At 47.7% G+C, this 20,617-nt stretch overlaps 1 protein-coding gene across 5 annotated transcripts in view; it reads right to left on the reverse strand.

Annotated features, from left to right (window-relative positions):
- Positions 1-2,119: 2,119 nt before the first annotated feature.
- FAM124A (family with sequence similarity 124 member A) overlaps positions 2,120-20,617 on the reverse strand; it is a 115,923-nt gene continuing 97,425 nt past the window's right edge. For 2 of the 5 annotated variants that reach the window (XM_047878666.1, XM_047878643.1), the window contains one exon: positions 17,179-20,553. In XM_047878666.1, the coding sequence (XP_047734622.1) occupies positions 19,765-20,553 (789 nt within the window). In that variant the 3' untranslated portion in view covers positions 17,179-19,764. Of the gene's footprint in view, positions 2,132-6,469; positions 6,482-11,438; positions 11,453-16,305; positions 16,311-17,178; positions 20,554-20,617 lie in introns of those variants that run through there. The other 3 variants (XM_047878661.1, XR_007156393.1, XR_007156394.1) reach the window with 3 other exon arrangements.

A 20,617-nucleotide genomic window follows, 5' to 3' on the forward strand; every position in this document is an offset into this window, starting at 1 on the left:
CAGATGCGAACGATGGTTTCATGAGGTTCATCAGTTGGAACAAATGTACCACTCTGGGGCAAGCGTTCATGTGTGAGGGCAGCTGGTATACAGGAACTCTGGACTTGGTACTCAACATGCTGTGTACCTAAAGTGGCTCTAAAAATAAAATCGGGTGGGTCAGTTGGTTATGCGTCCGACTCTTGGTTTCGCCTCAGGTCATGATCGCACAGTTTGTGGGACTGAGCCTCGCACGGGGCTCTGTGCTGACAGCGTGGAATCTGCTTGGGATTCTCTCTCCCTCTCCCTCTCTGTCTGCCCCTCCCCTACTTGTGCGCTCTCTCTGCCTCAAAATAAATACACTTAAAAAAAAAAATCTAGGGGCGCCTGGATGGCGCAGTCGGTTAAGCGTCTGACTTCAGCCAGGTCACGATCTCACGGTCCGTGAGTTCGAGCCCCGCGTCAGGCTCTGGGCTGATGGCTCAGAGGCTGGAGCCTGTTTCCGATTCTGTGTCTCCCTCTCTCTCTGCCCCTCCCCCGTTCATGCTCTGTCTCTCTCTGTCCCAAAAATAAATAAACGTTGAAAAAAAAATTAAAAAAAAAAATCTACTTAAAAAAAAAAGTAATGGGCCGATTGAGTCTATCCCTTTTCATCAATAAAATAGTAACTTCTCCAGAAATCCTATCCAGTAGACTTCTGTTTGTATCTCATTAGCCCAAACTGGGTCACATGACCATCCCAGGCTGAGTGACTATTTTATAATTGATTGTTGTCCTTTTTGCCCCCTTCCAGGTTTATTGAGACATAATCAACAAACAGCCCGGCATGTTTAAGGTGTACTGCATAATAATTAATATGTGTGTTATAAATGATTACCCCATTAGTTTAGCTAATATCCATCTCCTATGGTTACAAATTTTTTTTTCCCCAGTAATGAGACTTTACACCCTTAGCAACTTTCAGGTATGCCACACAGCAGTACTAATTATGTTCATGATGTTGTATATTCTATTCCCAGTACTTACTTATCTTAAAAAAATTTGTTTTACATTTATTTTTGAAAGACAGAGACAGAGACGGAGAGGGAGAGCGCAAGTGGGGAAGGGGCAGAGAGAGGGGGGAGACACAGAATCCAAAGCAGGTTCCAGGCTCTGAGCTGTCAGCCCAGAGACCAATGCGGGGCTCGAACCCACAAACCGTGAGATTGTGACCTGAGCTGCAGTTGGACACCCAACCGACTGAGCCACCCAGGCGCCCCTCCCCCCCAGTACTTATTTATCTTGTAACTGGAAGTTTGTACCTTTGGATCACCTTCATCCAATTCCCCCACCCCTAATCCTCCTGCCTTGGTAACCACAAATCTGACATCTGATTCTATGAGTTTCTATTGTTTTTGTTTTTAAGGTTTCACATGTAAGTGAAATCCTGCAGTATTTCTTTCTCTCACTCATTTCACTTAGCATCATGCCCTTGAGGTCCATCCCTGCTGTGGCAGAGAGCAGACTTTCTTTTTTATGGCTCAGTAGTATTCTGTTTATATAGATTCACTTTTTCTTTATTCATTCATCAGTTGATGGATACTTCAGTTGTTTCCATGTCTTGGCTACATAAACGTGGGGATGCAGATATCTCTTTGACATAGTGGTTTCATTTCTTTTGGATATATACCCAGAAGTGGAATCGCTGGATTATATGGTAGTTTCATTTTTGATTTTTGAGGAACCTCCATACTGTTTTCCATAGTGGTTGGACTGATTTACATTCCCCTCAATAGTGCACAAGGGTTCCTTTTTCTGTATCCCTGCCAGTATTTGTTATTTATTATCTTTTTGATAATAGTCCTTCTAACAGGTATGAGGTGTGATTAGGGGTATGGAACACCTTTTCATGTACCTGTTGGACATTTGAATATCTTCTTTGGAAAAATGTCTTTTCAGGTCTTTTGCTCATTTAAAAAAATATTTATTTTGACAGAGTGTGAGCAGAAGAGGGACAGAGAGAGACAAGAGAGACACACACACACACACACACACACACAAGAGAGGGAGAGAGAGAATCCCAAGTAAGCTCCATGCTTGGCACAGAGCCTGACGCAGAACTTGACCTCACAACCCTGGGATCACGATCTGAGCCAAAATCCAGGGTCAGATGCTCAACTGGCTGAGCCACCCAGGCGCCCGTAGTGGTGACAATTTTTAAAAAGTACATTGCCGTCTTCTCCCACCCAAACTGCAAACCCACCCAAATTGCAAAACAATGAGAGAATGGATACTGGATACACAATCCAATGCCTTTTGCCTGATGGAAGTGTTTGCCACAGCCTCCCTTCTTGCCAACTCGAAAATATTTGTCCCGTTGGCTGCCTGCTACCAAAAAAGTAGCCAATTGGCCTATTGTCCTTTTTACTTAAAGTACTGTTTTCTGTGAGAGAGCAGAATCCCTGGGAAGGTAGCATCTAAGCATTCTTTGTCAGTCACATTTCAGAATGAGTAACTGCGTACAGAGTCTTAGTTTTCCTCAAGGCGTAGGTGTCCAGAAGCACCCCACTTGGAGTCTGGGGCCCTTGCGTCTGTGGCTGTAGGGGATACTGCCTGCTGGTCAGAAGATGCAAAGCCAAGTCCAGCGGTACTGTGCCCTGAGCTGATACAAGAGGCCAGCTCGCACTGTGCCTTTGCCATGGACATTTGTTACGAACGTGGCCTCCCACATCCTTGAATGATATTCTTATGATATTTGTCTGCTTCCCAGAGGGAGAAGGCAGAACTCACTTCCCCCACCTGGCAGTTGAGGGCACAGGCTTGTGAAAAGGCACCCACAGAGAGCTGCTCCTGGATCAGAGCATGTGAGCAAGCTCGTGCTTGTGGGATCTATTCCTGGAAAGAATGGCGGGCTGGCTCTGGGGAAAGAACTGTAAGCTTTGAGGGGGCTGTGAGTTGGTCTCTTAGCGGCAGCAGCAGAGGGTCTTTGCTGAAATTGTCCCAGGTTGGAGTCTGGGTGTGGTTCCCGGCTGCATAACCTCTAACCTGACCCGTTGGCCCTCCCAGAGGTTTGGTGAGCAAACTAATGTCATTCACAAGTTCTGGCTATTGAAACAAGCTAGAGTGGGTACTGTTGTTTGGAATTCCTAACCCTGCCTGGCACAGCCTTACAACCTGCCGTCCTTAGGCCACTATCCAAAATGCAAGACGCTTTGGACCTTTATCCTCTTCCACGCTTGCATGATCACCACGCTCTGTGCTTTCTCTCTCCGTCGGTGGCCTCCTTCTCTCCTCACGGGCCTGCTTAGCGATCCCTTACATACTACAGTGAAGTTCCTTCACTCTTGGACCCTCTATTGTCTGGCTAAATTTAGATCCTAGATCCCCCTCCTCTGTAGAGGGGGTGTGGTCATTCTTCCCTGCCCCACACACGTGGAGGCTAGCATGGAGAAGAGGGCCAGCATCTCTATCCATTTCTCTTCTCTCTTTGTGGATGACATCTGTGCCTTTCAAGTGAAAACCCTCTGGAGAGATCTTTTCATCCATTACATCTTAAAGCCCCAGCTTATAGGAATCGCACACAGCTCTGCTTATCTGGCTTTTCCATGGGGTGGCTGCCTTGGGTGATTGGTCACATTATCCATTCAGATTCCATTCCTCCAGGGACCAGATCTCAGACCATGTTTCTTCATACTTGAAAGCCTTGAGTCTAGTGTGCTGTTCTGCACGTAGTAGGCTCTCAGTAACTGCTTATTTAATGACATTTTTAGTGGACCTAAATCTTTTCGCTCACTCTCTCCTTATTTTCATAGTTTCCGTATCGTGAGTCTCACCTTCCCAAGAAAAATGTCCCTAGGATACATCTCCCAGCCTCCCTTTCTACCTACGGGTGGACACGTGATTCAAAGTCCCCTAATTAGAAGCACTCACAGAAGATCTGAATGGAAAATCAGCAATGGCAGGCGACACAGGGAGACTGATCTCTTGGCAAGCATGGCGGCAGAGGCCTCTGGCTCTTCTGGGGCAGTTTTAGTGGAGAATCTGATGTCCAGTCCTGGGCATAATCTGCGCCAGTCACGGGTCAGAGCAGCAGCGGTGTTTCTGCCGGAAGAATGCCACAGAGCAGTTTGGCATCGCTCCTGGCTGCATTATTCCTGGCTGTGTGGCAGTCAAGCCTGGGTCTCTGCCTCTTCCAGAGACTCTGCCTGGCATCCTTTAAGAAATCTCTTTCCAGATTCAAGTAAGAGACTGGATTCTGTTGCTTGTGGCTGAGAACGACTTCAAACCAAGCGGTGGGGAGGAAGTACAGTGTAGTGATTAAGAGCCTGGTCTTTGGAATCAGACAGATCTGGGTCTGAAACTTGACCCAGCCGTTAACTAGCTGTATGCCATTGGACAGCTTACGAAATCCCACCGAATCTCTGTTCTCTCATAGATCAAATCAAAGCTATCACACTGGGTTGTTCTGAGGATTAAAAATAGAATGATTATAAAGCTTTTAGCATGGTGCCTGGCACATAGTTGATACTCAGCAAATGAAAGGGTAACTTTTCCAGTGAACCATACGTATATTTTCTCTTTTAACCTACTAGATTATTTAAAAACATTTTTTTTTTCCAGTCATAAAGATGAAAAGCAAAAGGTTAGAAGTGGCTGGAAGTAAAAGCTCCTCCTTCTGTCCCCTATAGATATTTTTCCACCTGTCATGTTTCAGAGGGCGTTTGGAATTCTCCAGAAGCCAGTAATGGGGTCAGGTACTGTCTCTCTAGAATGTGGTCAGGTCTTTCTACACTAGACGTTGGTTTTATCACTGGCTCTGATTAGGCTAATGCTACAGTGACCCTGAAAGTAGTAATTTGGACGGGACAGAGGGGGAAGAACAAAAAAAAAATGGTATCAGTCATGACTTCCTCGAGCCTTTTGCAAAGATATTTTATTCCACATTATAAAAACAGCTTCTGCTTAATTCATATCTCTTTGTTCCTTCATCATGCATTTTTCCTTCGTGTTTAAATCTTTCCTCCTGGTCTCCCTCTCCATTTGGTCCAAACATCCTCTTCGGTTATTTCTGGATCAGCCGTTTAGAACATGCTGATTTATGGTGCCTTGCTAAAGATATGTGGTAGGAGAGGAAGCTGCCAAATGCAATGGAAGACATTTGCAATTCAGCAGAACGGCCTTAACTACAGTGCTATGTTTCCGCTGCAGGAATTTTAGACAGTGTCATTAAATGAGCAGACAAAAATCCAGACAGGCAGGATGGTTGCTTTGAGGACCCTCTATTTGTGATAGGAAAATCAAATACTCCCATTCCCAAATTGATTGTGCTTAGCTGGGGAAAGGCTGGATGAACTCTGATGGTCCGAGGGAACTCTGTGACAGGCTTTGTGCAAATGGCCCTCATTCAGGAGTGAAATCCATGTGTGGGACCGTGGGACTCGTTTGCCTGCACGTTCCAGATGCCTCATCTCGTTGCTTCATTTGTTCTGATGACCCCTGGGCTCAACTGCATGCTCCCAGCCCTCTACTCCACTCCTGATTCCAGAGGTAGACATTATAACTTTCCAAAGAGAGCAAATGAAAATGAATTTTGTTTTGAAAATTTTATGACCTCTATTGACCTAATTGAAAATGTCACAGATCTGATTTTTGTAAACTATGTGATCGTGCACACATTATGATGCCTTTTCAATGCCTGATTGTGCTAATTTGTGATCAGTGTTTTAATGTTTTTTATATTTATTTATTTTGAGAGAGGGAGAGAGAGAGAGAGAGAGTGAGTAGGGGAGGGGTAGAGAGAGAGGGAGACAGAATCCCAAGCAGGCTCCGCATCTTCAGCGTGGAGCCAGATGTGGGGCTCGAACCCACAAACCGTGAGATCATGGCCTGAACTGAAATCAAGAGTTGGTTGCTTAACGGATCGAGCCACTCAGGTGACCCAATGATCAGCGTTTTAAAATACCTGCCCTCCATGGCCACCAAAAGGCACTGTAGAGATGCAAATTCTCCATCCCACTTTGAAGTAAAGAGTGTGAAGAGTGCTTTACTGGTGTTGATGTACAGGGTTGAGTCAGGGCCTCCTAGGAACACCCAGGTACCCTGCTAAGGCCTCCCCATGTCTCTTGACCCTCAAAACCACAGCAGTGAGGAGCTCTGTGGGGAGCTCAGTGTGGAGCTCTGCTTTCATTTCTTCCGTCCTCGCTCCTCTTACCCCCTAGTTATTTCCATGTCTTCCTCTCTTCTGCTTCAAGCATCAAAATGGTGGGAAGAATTTGGTTTTTGGTTGAAGGTGGAAGGAAGGCAGAGACTCTTCCCCCTTCCCAGGCTCTGTGGTTGCAGAGAGAACAGCTGGTCTCCCAGTCAAAGCACAAATGTGACCAAGACCGTTGAAACGCAACTATGTGGTCCTCAGTGTGCCGACTATGGATGGGCCTGGAATTTTGTGTATTTGACTCTCCTAGAACCAGATCTTTCATGTGTTATACCTGGATATTCCTGATGACCTTCCAAAGGCAGGGTCAGACTTGTAAGTTGGCACACCCCACTTGCATCTGATGCAAGCAGGGCCTTCCTATTTAAAAGGAGATGGGTTTCTCTCTAGTTAGTCTTGTTAATGACCATAATTAAGTCACAGGGATAGAATTCTAATAGAATCTGCTCATAACTCCTGAAACCTGAATTTAGCCCTGGACAACTGTGTGCTGCTCCTCCTGGGCTATCCCCATCAGGTGTCGTGTCTGAGAAGAACCATCCGGTGAATTCTGCTTACAGTTAAATTTGTGAACAAGTAAATAAAATGCATTAATATTTTGCTAACAAAAGAAGGAGAAAATGATGCATGCTATGCTGGATGTTGCTGGTTTAATTACTCCTGTTTTGGGAAATCTCAACTTAAGAAGTGTTTCTGCCTAGAAAAACTTTCTCACATTTTATTCTTAAAATTTCAGCCTTCTTCACAACGCAGCACAGTTGTTACTTGCTTTCACAGGAGTGATTCCTCACTTCTTTACAAGAACAGAACGCTCCTATCACTTGCCAGCCACCTCACTCTTCCTCCTAGGTTGTCTGTGTTGTTTCATTTCACCTGCTGTACCGCAAATTCCCGAGGGGGAAGTTCAAGTTACATAGAACTTTGTATGTTTTGATGTCATTTAGAAATTCTGAGTGTATTTATTTAACAGAATGAATGAATGAATGAATGATAATAATGCATTATTTCCTAGCTATGTGATCTAGGACAATTTCCTATCGACTCTGTGCTTGCTTCCTCGTGAGTAAAATGGTGAAAACTACAACTTTATATGTCTAAGATTAAATGAGATCATGTGTATAAAATAGCACAAGGCATGGCACATTGAATTCTCAATAAATGTCAGCTGTTTGTTTTATCATCATTGACAAGGAATGCAGTTTTTCAGTGGCTTCCTGGAGGTGAGGTGGTTTCTTTGCTGACCAAGGGCTTAGTGGTAAATGAAGGATAGATATGATCACAGTATCTCATAAAAGCAAAGTAACAGCAATAAAGCTAGAGTCATTTCAACTGGTAAAATGATGCTTCAAGTTCTCTATACAATAATGGGCAGGTTTCCAGAAGGGCCCAATGTACTCTTAAGCATACATTCACCGCGTAAAAATACAACTCAGCCTCATCATAAATTTGATCTATAGCCAAGATAATCTTGTCCGTTATCAAGTGAGTGCATATCGCGTTGGTCTCCCTGTGATCCAGTGTGCCTTTGGTGGTATCTTTAGTAGTCTTCTCTTTGAAAAGGACTCTACAAGGAAGGTTGAATTAATGCCTTATTTCTCTCTCCATTCATTTCCCATAGCAAGCAGAGACCTTTGCAATCTATGACCCTCAAGTCAACAATCAAGTAGGTTTGGCTAATATCTCTGGACAATGAGGTGGGGGCAGTTTTTTCACCAGAGATTCTTTTTTCAAAAAGCTGTATCCAGCATGTTTTCTCTTCATGTTCTCTACCTTCCCTAATTACCCCAAAGCCATTCTGTATCCCTTTTCTCTGGCATCGTGGCTTTCACTCATCTTCCCCAACCAAACTCAAACATTCACCTCCCCCAGGAAGCTTTCCTTATTCCCCAGGAAGAGTTATTTGTCCTCATTCTGGGCAACGCATATGGTTCTTACTTGGGTCACTGCCATTATTTTACCGTAGGGCAAGGTTTAAAGGTTTGTGTCTATTGGTAGACTATGAGCCACTAAAAAGTGTGGATTTGTTTATGTCTCTAACACTGTAACAGGAGGGCTTGGGGACAGTGAGAAGACCATCTCTGAAGTCTTCCTTGAGCCTCCTTGGGGCAAAGTGCCTGTTATACTTGGGACCAGAGTGCTACTCCAATGGCCATGATGGCTACGACCATGGACCCAGCCCCAACCCCTCTCCTGATTTCCCAGCACCAAGTAAGCCCACATTATTATGTGATTCCTGGAGAGGGTGTGGGAGCCCCAGTGAAGGCCAGGATAAATTTCCTATGGGGACATGGGGATGGCAGGTCAGTGCTTCAGTAGATTACATTTGATCTATGGAAACAAAGGAATCCAATAGATCATGTACCCTAGAGATGTGGATGAATGTCATTCAATACCTAATAAGTGCTCCTCATTTGTGTGGATATTCATTTACTCATCCTTTCAACAAATATTTGTTGAGCACCTGTCAAATGTAAGGACAACGGTATGTGAGTTAGAGGAGGGCCTTGCTGTCAGGAGGGTACTTTAGTCAGGGTGCCAAATAAAAAATAATGCAATATACGGAGAAGACACTTAAAAATTGTGATCTGTATCTGGAAGAAAGGCCAGAGGCTGCCTGGAGAAGAAAAGGAATGCAGGGAAGGGGATGCATGTGTGTGTAGATAGTTAGGTGGCAAGAAGACACAGACAAGTGGTCCATCAAGGAAGTCCTTTCAGAAGAGATGGCATTTGCTTGGAGTCCAAAAGAATAAGGCAATCGAGGCACAAAGCAGAGGCAGAAGAGCATCGCGGGTGGAGGGACTGCATGTGTAGATTGTATGGAGTGTCGGGTGACCTGTAAGAAGTATGTTGCAGCAGCAGAGAGTGAGGCAGGCAGAGAGGGGGGTTGGGAGGGAGGTTGAGAGAGATGAGGGACCAGGTCATGTAGGCCTCTGTGGCTCGGGGACAGGCAAATGGAATTTTAGTCCAAAGGCAATGAGAAGCCACGGAAGGACTTGAAATGGGACAGTGACGTGACCCAGCACACAGATTCCATCACCTTCTCCTCTTTATTTTTCTACTGGGCTGTGAATGCCTCACCAGCTCCTGCGGTGTCTTATGCAGGGAGGTTCTTACCTGCACGTTCCCAGGCGATCTGGTGCTGCCTCTTCTCCCAGGGTAGAGAGGGACACGCTGGCCCTCCTGAGGTCTGACCAATCTGAGGAAGGTGGCCTCAAAGCTGCTGGTGCACTAAGAGGGAGGCCAGGGCTCTGAGAAATGCCCTTGAAACAGACAGGTGGCCTCCCTCCTCCTCCATCATTGTTTGCCTCACACTGCTGGGTTATTGCACCACATTTCCTAGTACCCTAGTGTTGAGTCTGCTAGCTGTTGGATTTTTTTTTTACTGTTTTATTTATTTTTGGGTGGGTGGGGGGAAGAGAGAGAGAGAGAGAGAGAGAGAGAGAGAGAGAGAGAGAGAGAATGAGCGAGCAGGGGAGGGGCAGAGAGAGAGGGAGACACAGAATCTGAAGCAGGCTCCAGGCTCCAAGCTGTTAGCACAGAACCCGACGTGGGGCACAAACTCATGAACTGTGAGATTATGACCTGAGCTGACGTTGGATGCTTAACCGACTGAGCTACCCAGATGCCCCATCTGTTAGATTTTTTAAAGTATATGAATAATTGCATGGTAAGTGCACGGGCATGGTGAAAATGGGACCCGCAGCTCCAGGGCGCGGCTGTGGCTCTGAATGAGATTCTCCATGCACAGCCCCATCCGAGGGGACCCCGGGCTGTTTTGTGTTACACGTGTGGCATTGGAGGGTACAAAATCTCCAAGGGCTTGGGTTGGTCTACCCTGAGGGAAATCTTGGAAGGTGATGATGGAAATGATTTTCAGTCTGAGGCTAAGAAACAGGTCAAATACCTGAGCCCTCAGATCTTCCTTGAAAGGCTGGGATTCTAACCTGAGGAACATTAAAGAGAGCAAGTAAGTGCGTTTATGCCATTTCAGTGTTCTTCAAACATGTGGATTTAAGCCAGCTGGGTTTGAAATCCATTCAGTTGGTGTTTTTGCCAAGAGTTTTGTGGGTGTAGAGTTTAAAAATAGCTATGTACACATAGGATGTCTGTAGGGAAATATGAGCAAATTCTAGGCTGGAAAAAGGTTCCGTGAGCAAGTGCCCTCAATGTTTAGCCCCGAATGTTTGTAAAGACAAGAAACATTTTAGAGGTCAGAGTAACAAGTCTGTGTTACTCTTGGTCCAAACCAGGGTGTGTCTGGATCCAAATGTGGGTGTGGATAGAGTGACTCAGAAATACGTAATGGGGAGAACGAAGGGCCCAGAAATAATAACTGAAATTTAAACAGAGGTGAGGAGGGAGGAACAGAGAAAATTCCATACAAACAGATCAGAAAAGTCAGGCTTTTTCAGTCTGGAAGCATAACGGCAGATGGGATTGAAAACAGAAAACAAAGTTAAACATGGCGGAGGTTCTGTGTACATCCAGACTTGCTCAGCATGGCCTCGTGAGTCTTCCTCCTTGCCTACAATTCCTTCCTCTCCGGCCCCCCCTGCAGGACATTTGGGTTGAATAACCATGAAGTGAACAGCCTGAGGCGGGTCAGGGGCCTCGACTTGGGAATGTGAAAATGGGGATTAATCCTGAATGGCACACCAGCGAGGCCGCTGAAGAGCTGTGACAAACGTGAATGCCTCCCTCATGTGCTCATTTGAATCTTACTTATTCAGGTACTGCTTTGGACCAAGGACTAGTTTATAATTTGCCTGGGTAGATCAGCCTTGTACCTAAACAACAGCAAGACTACCTGTGATTTGTCCTGAGTTACGGGCGACCGAGTGCTTACACAGAATGGCACCAGAAAGTGCTCTGGCAGCAAGAACCGGTCAGACTTCCTGAGGGAGGCGCTGTTCGCACTGGCCTTGGTGGAAGGTAGGGTTTGGGTGTTGCATGGGCGGAGAGTTGGAGGAATAAGCTGAGCTTTGGCATGCGGGCGGGGAAGCACAGGGTATATTTAGTGGAGAGTTAAGAGCCTGTTTGGCCAGAGCATAGAATAGTTAGTGCTAGGATGTACAAGGTGACTGGGGCCAGGTGGTGAGAACCTTGAGGGTGTATCTGGGGAGCGGGTACTTTTGCTTGGTTGGCAAGAAGGGGCCATGGCAGGAGGGTGTGCAAAGCACTTCTCAAAAAAATTGGCAGGAGTGGGGAGATGTGGGGGCCATGAAACTAGTTGGGAGTCTGTGGCCGTAGACGAGGGCAGTGGTAACACGGTTTATAAAGACACTGGATAGTGGGCGTGGCTCTCAGGCAGCAACATCAGGGGTGCAGAAATACTTTTGTAAACCAAACTGATTCGGACGTGGAGCCATCATCCTGTGCGTCGTAGGGAAGTTCCACTGTCGTTACAATTGAGTGCTGCCCTCCCCCGAATGGGGACATACAGGAGTCCAGGAGGATTAATGGTAGGTGAACTGGGGAAGGGTCTCTGGTCTCTTGTGGTCTTACTGACAACCTTGTCATCCTTGCCGTTCAGCCCCAGAGGCGTTCTTGAAGCCGGTGTCTGTATGGTGTAGACAAATTTCTTGAGAGGCGAAGTATCTGACCGCCCTCACTTGACAGATGAGGAAATGGAGTCATGGAAGGTTACAGAACTTGTCCAGGGCTTCACAGCTAGTAAGGAAGGAGCCAGGATTAGAAGACCCTTGCTCTAATCACTAGTCTACAACACCTGTGTGGCTAGGGTTGGGGGGAAGGAACAGAAGGCACATAAAACCTGGAGAGGGCGAAGAAGCAGGAATGGGGACAGACGTGATGTGCAAATTGAGAACCCTCAAAGTGGCTGGGTGTCTCTAGTTTTACAACCCTTATTTATTCATTATAAAATTAATAAATGGTTATCATGGAAAATGTGTCAAGTGCAAAAAAGAAAATGAAACAGAAAAAATACCCCCCATGATGATACTATCCGGAAGCAAAAGCTCTTCTGCTTTGACATACTCCTTTGCAGTCTGTGTTTCTCTGCACTGTTTTACATGGTCAAGGGCAATCTATACACACGTGTTCAGGTTGTTTCCTAGTGGTTTGCTATTACAAATTGTACTATGACCAACAGATGCATAAGGCTTTACTTCCGTCTTGGATAATTTCTTTATCCATCCAGGGATAGAGGCCTAGAAATTGAGTTACAAGGCATGAGCATTTGTAAGGCTACTGAGATCTATTGCCACGCTTCTCTCCAAAAAGGTTGCACCAATTACTGCTAAGAGCCATGTAGAAACATAAATTGAGTATTGAGAACCTTTGCTAACTTGAAAAGTGAAAACGACCTCTTGCTGTGCTGGACTTGGCCACTTGATCTCGTTTGTTCCTTAGAATGACCCTATGAAGAAGGCCTCGTTTCTTAAAATATTATTAACCTTGCTGCCTCAGTTTGCTCCTGAGGCGAGTGCCCTATGCCCAGCTCTGATTTCCTCCACTTTATAAATGAAGAAACCAAAGGTGAGAAATGAAGGTGGCTTGTTTTTGTCTCTTTTTAAAATTTTTTTTAGAGAGAGTGATCAGGGGAGAGGAAGAGAGAGACTCTTAAGCAGGCCCCACGCTCAGCCCAGAGCCCGACGCGGGGCTTGATCCCACGACCCTGAGATCATGACTTGAGCTGAAATCAAGAGTTGGACACTCAACCACCTGAGCCACCCCAGTGCCGAGAAATGAAGTATTTTGATTCGGGTCACACGGCCAGTATGTCTCAGTGATGACATTCAAATCTGGTTTTTTGGATGTGAATGCTGAAGAGAGAAGAAACCATGAACAGAACTGAGGACTCATACGGCGGAAGGAGCTGGTCTTGCCTGGTATGTGAGTGTGGTGCTAGTTGGGTGTGGGTCACACTGATTTGGGAACCGGATGTGTCCATGTGGCAGGAAGCTGGTCACATGTGGTTGGGTCACGATCCTGAGCCTGCCTCCACAGCTGCCACCGGTTCCCTGGATCCAGCAAAGGCACAAAGGCGAAGCTGGACAGGGAATCACTCCTGGGAAGTACGGGGCAGGGCCGTGAGCTCGGACACTGACCAAAGAAGCAAAGGGGCCCCTGTGGGTCCGCACAGCCAGCTCAGGTCATAGACCCAGACTGCCACTGAGCTTTATGGCTAAGGAGAATTCCAGAGCTGCTGGCATGGGGTGATTTACTTGTATAGGGCACAGGAGGCTCATTTTGCAGGAAGTGGAACATAACTGTTGGAGTGGAAATAGGACCAGGACTCTACTTGCTCAACAGATCGGCTTCCTCTGTTGAGCTGGGCTGCATTTCCGGTCTTTAAACCACGTCCAAGGGCAGAGGACCTGGCGGTCAATCCGTTCTACCCATTAGTGTTGTGTCCTCTCTGATGAGAGTCAGACACACGGCAGGTGATGAGGAGGGAGGCCGAGGGGACGGTGGGCAGTTCTGGTCGTGGCCGGATGGGAGGCAGGCTCGCTGCTGAGGGTAGTGCAAACCCAGGCAGTTGAGGGGCGGTTGGCAAGTCGGAGCAGGTGTGGACGGTTGGAGCCTGTGAGTTGCGTGGAAGTTGGCCAAGCAGCGATGAAGGTGGGGTGGACGGGTGAGCCCCCCACCCTGGGGAGGCTGGGCAGTGAGGCCGGGCCAGCGCGTGCAGGGGCAGGACAGAGGGGAGCGTTGCAGGTGCCACACGGCCCGCGGCGCCCGAAGGAGAGAAGAGGCGGGAAGGCACAACGGGTTGCACAGGCTTGAGGCATTGGGGGTTGGTGAAGGGAAGCTCAGCTGGAGATCTGGGAGCAGCAGCGGTGGCAGGTGGGCACAAGCACAAGGTCTGACTTTGCCGGCAGCCGCTTGAGATGGAGGAGAGACAGAAGCCGGGAAGCTGAGGATGTGATGACGGACAGGCACTTTCCTGTGGGGGGGAATCGTCCAGAGAGACGGTGGCGAGGGGACAGCGGAACTTGTGTTGTAAAAAGCGCTGGGAAGCCAGCCCTCGCCGTGCTCCCTGCACTAGGGAATGTGAGGAGCCTGGAGCCCCGGGGTCAGAACACGTGCCATCCTGCAGCCCCAGTGTAGGAGGAAAGAACCTCAGCCTTCACTCAGTATGGCTGTGTTGTAGGCATCGCAGGGCTTTCATGCAAATTACGCAATTTAAGTCTCCTAATTATCCCCCAAGGTAGGTATTGTTGTCCGTATCTTACAGATGGTGAAACTGAGACCCAGGAGAGTGAAATAACTTGCCCTCAGCTCACACAGTGGGTGATGGTCAGAATTGGAAGCCAGGCCTGCTTGATGCCAAAATCTGAACACGTAGGTACTTGCACCAGAGGTTAATTCCATCAGAGCGATCAGCGGGACTATAAAATCTAAACATTAATGATGGCAGTAGGGGCGGCTGGTTCTCTGAGGGAGAGACGACGTCTCTTCTGTTCAGTCCCGGGTCCCGAGCACCCAGCCTGACACGTAGTGGAGCTCAGTAAATGCTTGTTGGATGAATAAGTGAATCTCTTCAGAGCAATGAAGAAAGAGGTACGGGGACCTGAATTCGTATCAATTCTCAGGAAGCTCGGAGAGGGATGCTGAGGGGATTTGTAATTTATCAGGAAGGGCTTCCAAGTGCCAGGGAGAGGGGTAGAGAGTGGAGTAGACTTTGGAACCACAGAGCACGGGTGAGGATGCAGAAGGGCCTCCAGAAGATGTAGACTCTCTATGCGTGTAGGCGAAAACCATGGGTAGAAGCCTCTGCTTTCTCAGTGGGATGTTGGCCTCATCACCTGCCCTCCACGTGCCAAACTATAGATTTGGTCTCCAGAGTGGAGGAAGCCAGCCTTCAGGCTTTCTGCCCTCTCCCCACAGTGTGGCTGGAGATGTCTAGCAAGGCTCAGTCAACCCATGGTTGTGTCTGCTCCTCCAGATCTTGTAAATTCCATCCTACAATCAAGAAAGCTATCAACTTGGAGCAAACTAGTATCCCTTGAGAGAAAATCACTCCTGGAAATCCCTTTCTAAGTGATTTTTTAGAAATCTGTGCTAAGGAAAACTTGGTTCCCATTGAGGAATACCATCAAGGCAACTTAAATTATAATGAATATAAGGCAATGTCACTAGATTTTCAAATCCTATGTGAGAACCAGGCTATTCACGTTTCCCTTTTTGCTTTGGCTTCTGGGAGAGTCATCCACAACAGTTAGGTTTTTCTTTCTTTATGGTTGGCATATTTATGGACCCTTTAGCCCTTAGCCCTGCTTTTCTACTTCTATTTGCATTGTCTTCAGTCGTGATTTCAGTTGCTGTGATACCTTGTAGAAATAAAATAAATGCAGAATAATAAGTGGAAACTTGTTCATCTGGGTGGAGCCGTCTTCAACGAAAAGGGTGGTTGCTGGCCCTCCTGGGCATGGCGGCCAGCAGGTGGCACCAAAGCTTTCCCACAGCCAGCTAGCTAGCGAGATGAGTTGGCCTGAAGGATTTCGTTCATCAGGCCCTTTCTTGGACTGTGCCACACACATGTGGAGTTGCTCCTGTTCCAAAATGCTCTGAGCTTTGTTCTAGAGATTGGGCAAGGCTGACCTCAGGGAGCCTGGCTGGCTTCTTCCAGATGCTCAACTTCTAAGACCAGTGTTTCAAATAATGGGGTGGTTGCAGCAATCTCCAACTGGACTAGGCCAGTTGGGGCCTGTGCCTCATCTATCTAAGCATTTTTTCTATACCATCTTAGGCAGCTGGAAGTGGGACCCTCATCACAGATGGAGAGTTCAGAAAGCGTGCCATAGGGACCCAGAGAAGGGGCCTTTTCAGTCTCACCAAATCACTCTGGAGACTTCTGTCTGAAATGGATATGTTGATCCTAATTTTGAGCACATAATTGGACAATAGTTATCACATCTCTAGAAAAATTATTTAAAAAAGACCAAAGTGTGCCAACATTACCATTGATATTTCTTCCGTTATTCACTCAAATTATGTGATTTAAAGACATTTTTGTATCTAGACTTCTATGCCCAGGATTAGAAAACAGCCTTCAGTAAAAGTTGGAAGAGTTTAATTATATAAAAATCTTTAAATTCAGGTTCCTGACCCCTCCTGAATCCATTTTTATAATGTAAAGTCAATTTCTCATGTTATTTTTCTCAAGCCTCTACTGTATCTGATCAATTGTATTTCCAAGGAATTAAAGAGAAACAGAACCCTATAAATCATAAGAGGCATTTGTGTTGAGACCAGAAACACGGAGAGATGCGGTGGGCAGGGAGGGGGAAAGAGGACTATTCAGCTCTCTCCACTGCTCTCCTGAAATTCAGATTTGAGATCATTGACCACAATGGCTCGTTGATAGCATTCTGGGGGTTTGGGAGGGAGGAACTCTTCACGATTACTTTTATTTGTCCTTAAGAATCTCTTCCAGGAATTCTGAATCTACTTAGGTGTTTCTTACCTGATGAATTGGAGAATTCATTCATCTACACAGACTCCAGCAGGGGGAAAGAAAGACTCCTGTATTTCTCCTGATTTACATGGTTTTCCCAATAAAAGTAAACATTTGGTCTTACTTGGAACGTACTTTACAGCACGGTCCCACTGACTTCCATGTGACCGTTCCCCTGTTCTTGGGTCACAGGGCTCAAAGAACACCCAGGACTATATTCCATCTTGTACACACGTCAGCCCTCCGATCACAAAATTATCTTTGGTAGCTCACCAACCCACCCCCCATGGGTGACCCAAGATGATTTCTGTAGGGGCTGGCAGGTCAGTTAGGAACTACCTAAGAAGCATTTGATCTTTCTAGCCCATACTGGGTGGTATTTAGAGTAGACCACGGTGGGACCATAAGCAGTAATTTGGGGAGTCTTTTTGGAAAAGAGACAAGAGATGGGTTGTCCTAGACCAGGACATGTGGCACCATGCCCCACCCCCTGTGCAACGCTGGGGGGAGATAGAAGATCAACAAGAGATTGGGTTCCATTAAATGACAAAAAACTAGGGCTAAAATCTAGATTTCCTACACCACAGAGCCTAATCCAGGAGGGAAATAATTTGAGACTGCCTCGTGTGTTTCAAGTGAACAAATTTATTGAGCACTTACAGTATGTCAGCATCTATCACAACAAAAGTAATGCGGCTCCCCCAGTGGGTGTCAGGAGACTTCCTGGATGAGGAAAATGCTGGTGCACAGCCAGAAGTTGAAGCTGGGGCTTTGTCAACATCTCTCTGTGACATTCTTCTGCACAGGGTGTACGGCCACTTCTGACCACAGCCTGGGAGGGAAGGGAGGGGGGGATGCATGAATGTGTGTGGTGGGCTTCCCTCAGTGCTCCCCTTGTGTTACAGGGGCATCTTGCATTTCCTGCTTTTAAATGGCATCACTGACATCCTTTGGGGTCGCTGAACTGGGTAGACTGGACTGTGCTGAGGGTGGGTCACAAAGAAGGGATCGGACCAGACAGCATCAGGGTTGGGCTCCGAAGCAATCCTGGGGGTGCATGCAAGTATAATAAGGGTACTGGTAGGGGGGAAGCCAGGAGGAGCCAAACTTGGCAGTTGGTCCACTTGTTTATGTCTCATGGACCTTTGCTACGCATGAGCTTGCCTCCTGTTCCTCAGAGGCTGCATCGACACCTCGGAGTTTTCTCTTCCCTAACATTAACATGTTGTTTTTCATCCTCAGCTGCCGTGAGTCACATTTCCGGAGGGGAGGTACACAGCTAGTGGCTTTCTAGGAACCATCTCAGCAGAAAGAAGTCCCTCACTGCTCTGAGCCCTGTGGTTCTGTAGTCACTGGCATGACGTGAGGACCCCACAGCAGCAGAGGGCTGCAGACTGAGAAGCTTTACTGTGGACTGTGCCCGAGATCGTAAATCATCCTCAGTCCAGCACGAGGCTTAGGCCGGTTCTTGTGAAGAAAGCTTTACTGGAACTCAGCCACGCCCATTCACGTGCACATCTTCCATGGCTGCTTTCGCACTGTGATGACAGAGTTGAGTAGTTGCAACAGAAACCCAATGGCTGGCAAAACCTAACATGTTCATTACCTAGCCCTTTCTAGAAAAAAGTTTGCTCTCTCCTGGCCCAGAATTATAAGAGATCGTGTTTTTATTTACTTAAAATGGAGCATATTATGATTTGGGAGGCCGGGAATATCCAGGATGTTTGGGACAGGATCTGAGCTTCTCGTTACAGGGAAGGCAAAGGCTTAACGGCAGCTTGGAGGACAGTGTCGACGAGGATTCTGAGGCGGTGTCTGGACTGGTCTGGGCACTTCCAGAGAGGTGAGAGCTGGGCTACGAGTCATGTAGGTGAGGAGCACCAGATGAGGAAATGAGCAAGGCAAATAAATCCATGCCCTTCTTTCCCAAAGGTGAAAGCACTTGGCACTGCTGAGTTTGGAACTGTAAACATACCCTCACTGGAGTGAGAAAGGTGACACTGAACTACCATTCAAGCTTGACAGAGGCAGACAACAGGCAGAAAAGGCTAAGGTTGGGCTAGAGCTCCTGCTTCAGTTAAGGCTTCTATGTACTCATGGGAGGCTAGCAATGAAACAGTGTTCATCCAGGGCGGCATTTCCTATAAAGCTTCCCATTTGGAGAAGACGGGGGCATTTATTAATCTGTGCAATCGCAATGCCGCTTAAAAAATGTTACAAATTATTTAAGGACGAAAAGATCAGGGTGTGTGACAATGCACGTTTATTGGAGAAAGTGGTCTAAAATGTGGCTCCTGTCATTTATATAGAGACGTATATACGTAGCCCTTGGACTGTGGGTTTTAAAGTTGAAGAATCTTAACACTACCTACTCCAATGAGCAATTCTTCAGTGATCCAAATAAATCCGGGTAGTGGAGCGGTCCTCCGCAGACTCTCCTTGTTACGGTGAAGGTGTCGCTGAAAGGTGGATGCCAGTCTGGTTTTGGGAACTCAAATCACAGAGTCTGTCACTCAGGATAAATCCTTCTAAAATATATTAGCTACCTTCGCATAAATCCAGATTTCCCGATGTCGCACGGCATCCAAGTGAGACGCTACCCTAGTCTGATACATGTTTACTGTTTTATCAAGCTGAGGTTTTTCACTATTAAGCACTCCCTGGAAATTCTCAGGGCCACTGGTCCCTGGTAATGCAAATACATACGCAGAATCCAGTAAGCTGTACGTTACGTTATTGTGCACTAATCTCTCCTACAGGTCACTTAGTATCTTTCCCACATTCAACGTTTTGGCTTTAATTGTTTTTCCTTCACAGCATGAAAAATTGCCAAATCAGCTCCGGCTGACTAGGTTTTCTTTTCATTTCAAATAATTATAGGAAGCATTTAAATTGTATTAAGTGCACTAGACCGTATCTCAAAGGGAATGGAGGATTCAAAAAATTTTTACAACAGAAGCTGGAGAATTTATTTGCATAAAAACGCTGGTATTTTTCCACCGAGTGTCTAGAAACCTGCCCCCTCTCAGGTAAGCATGGGCCGTGCGGCCAACGCGTGATGAGCCGGATCCCAGACAGACCGGGGAGCGGGGCTGAGAACTCGGGTGGGGTTCGGGCCCCAGCGGGGCCAGCAGGACCCGAGCCAGTGTGTCTGAAAAACAAGGGCAGAGGGTGTTCAGATGTAGAATTCCTCCATGGCATTGTCCACAGGTCCGGGCAACGCTGGGGGCGGTGGGGCATCCCCGCCGGCGCTGGGAGCAGCACAGGGAGGCTCCGGCACGGACTCTGTGAGCGAGGAGGGGCCGGAAGCAGTGGGAGCAGCAGCAGCTGTCGCGGAGGAGCTGGCGGGCCCTTTGGTGAAGAAAGGGAGGGAAGCCCAGGAGGTGTCTGTGGTCACCCCGCCCCCAGCGGGCAGTGGTCCGTCTCTGGAACCCCTGGGCTTGGACCAGTGGCCGCCGCATCTTGCAGAGGGGAGGGCTGCTTCCCCGGTGCCGCAGAACCTACTGGGTGCGGAATACGCAGAGACCACAGAGAGGTCCGAGGAGGACAGGCGGAGGCCCGTGTCCACGTCCGTCTCCTGGGCCCCCTCCAAGTCATCGATGGAGAGGAGGCAGCCATGCCTCCACTCCGATGCCCTGTGCCCCGCGTCACCTGTGTTTGAGAACCACTGTGGTAGGGCCGAGGAGCCCGGGGAGGGGTCTCCCGTGGGCAAACAAAACAAGGACTTGCTTCTCTGGAAAGACCAGGGGAGGCTGGGAGGGCCGCTGGCTCTTTGGGGCCCAGGAGGCAGGCCCGTGGGGCCGGGCCCCAGGTGTGACCCTTCCGGCAGGGGCTGCTGGCTGCCCCCAGGTGTGCTGCTCGGGGCCGGGGCCGCGGTGCTCGGCGGAGGCGCGGGATGAGGTCTCTGCTCTGACGGGGGCTGAGTTCTGCCGGGTTTCGGAAACTTCCTGTGCACCCTTTGCGCCTGTAGGGGGAAGAGGGCGCATCAGGTTAGCGGTGGGCGGGACTGTCACGAGACACACTTCCTG

Source organism: Prionailurus viverrinus, chromosome A1 (genome assembly GCF_022837055.1).
Source record: "Prionailurus viverrinus isolate Anna chromosome A1, UM_Priviv_1.0, whole genome shotgun sequence".
NCBI lineage: Eukaryota > Metazoa > Chordata > Mammalia > Carnivora > Felidae > Prionailurus > Prionailurus viverrinus.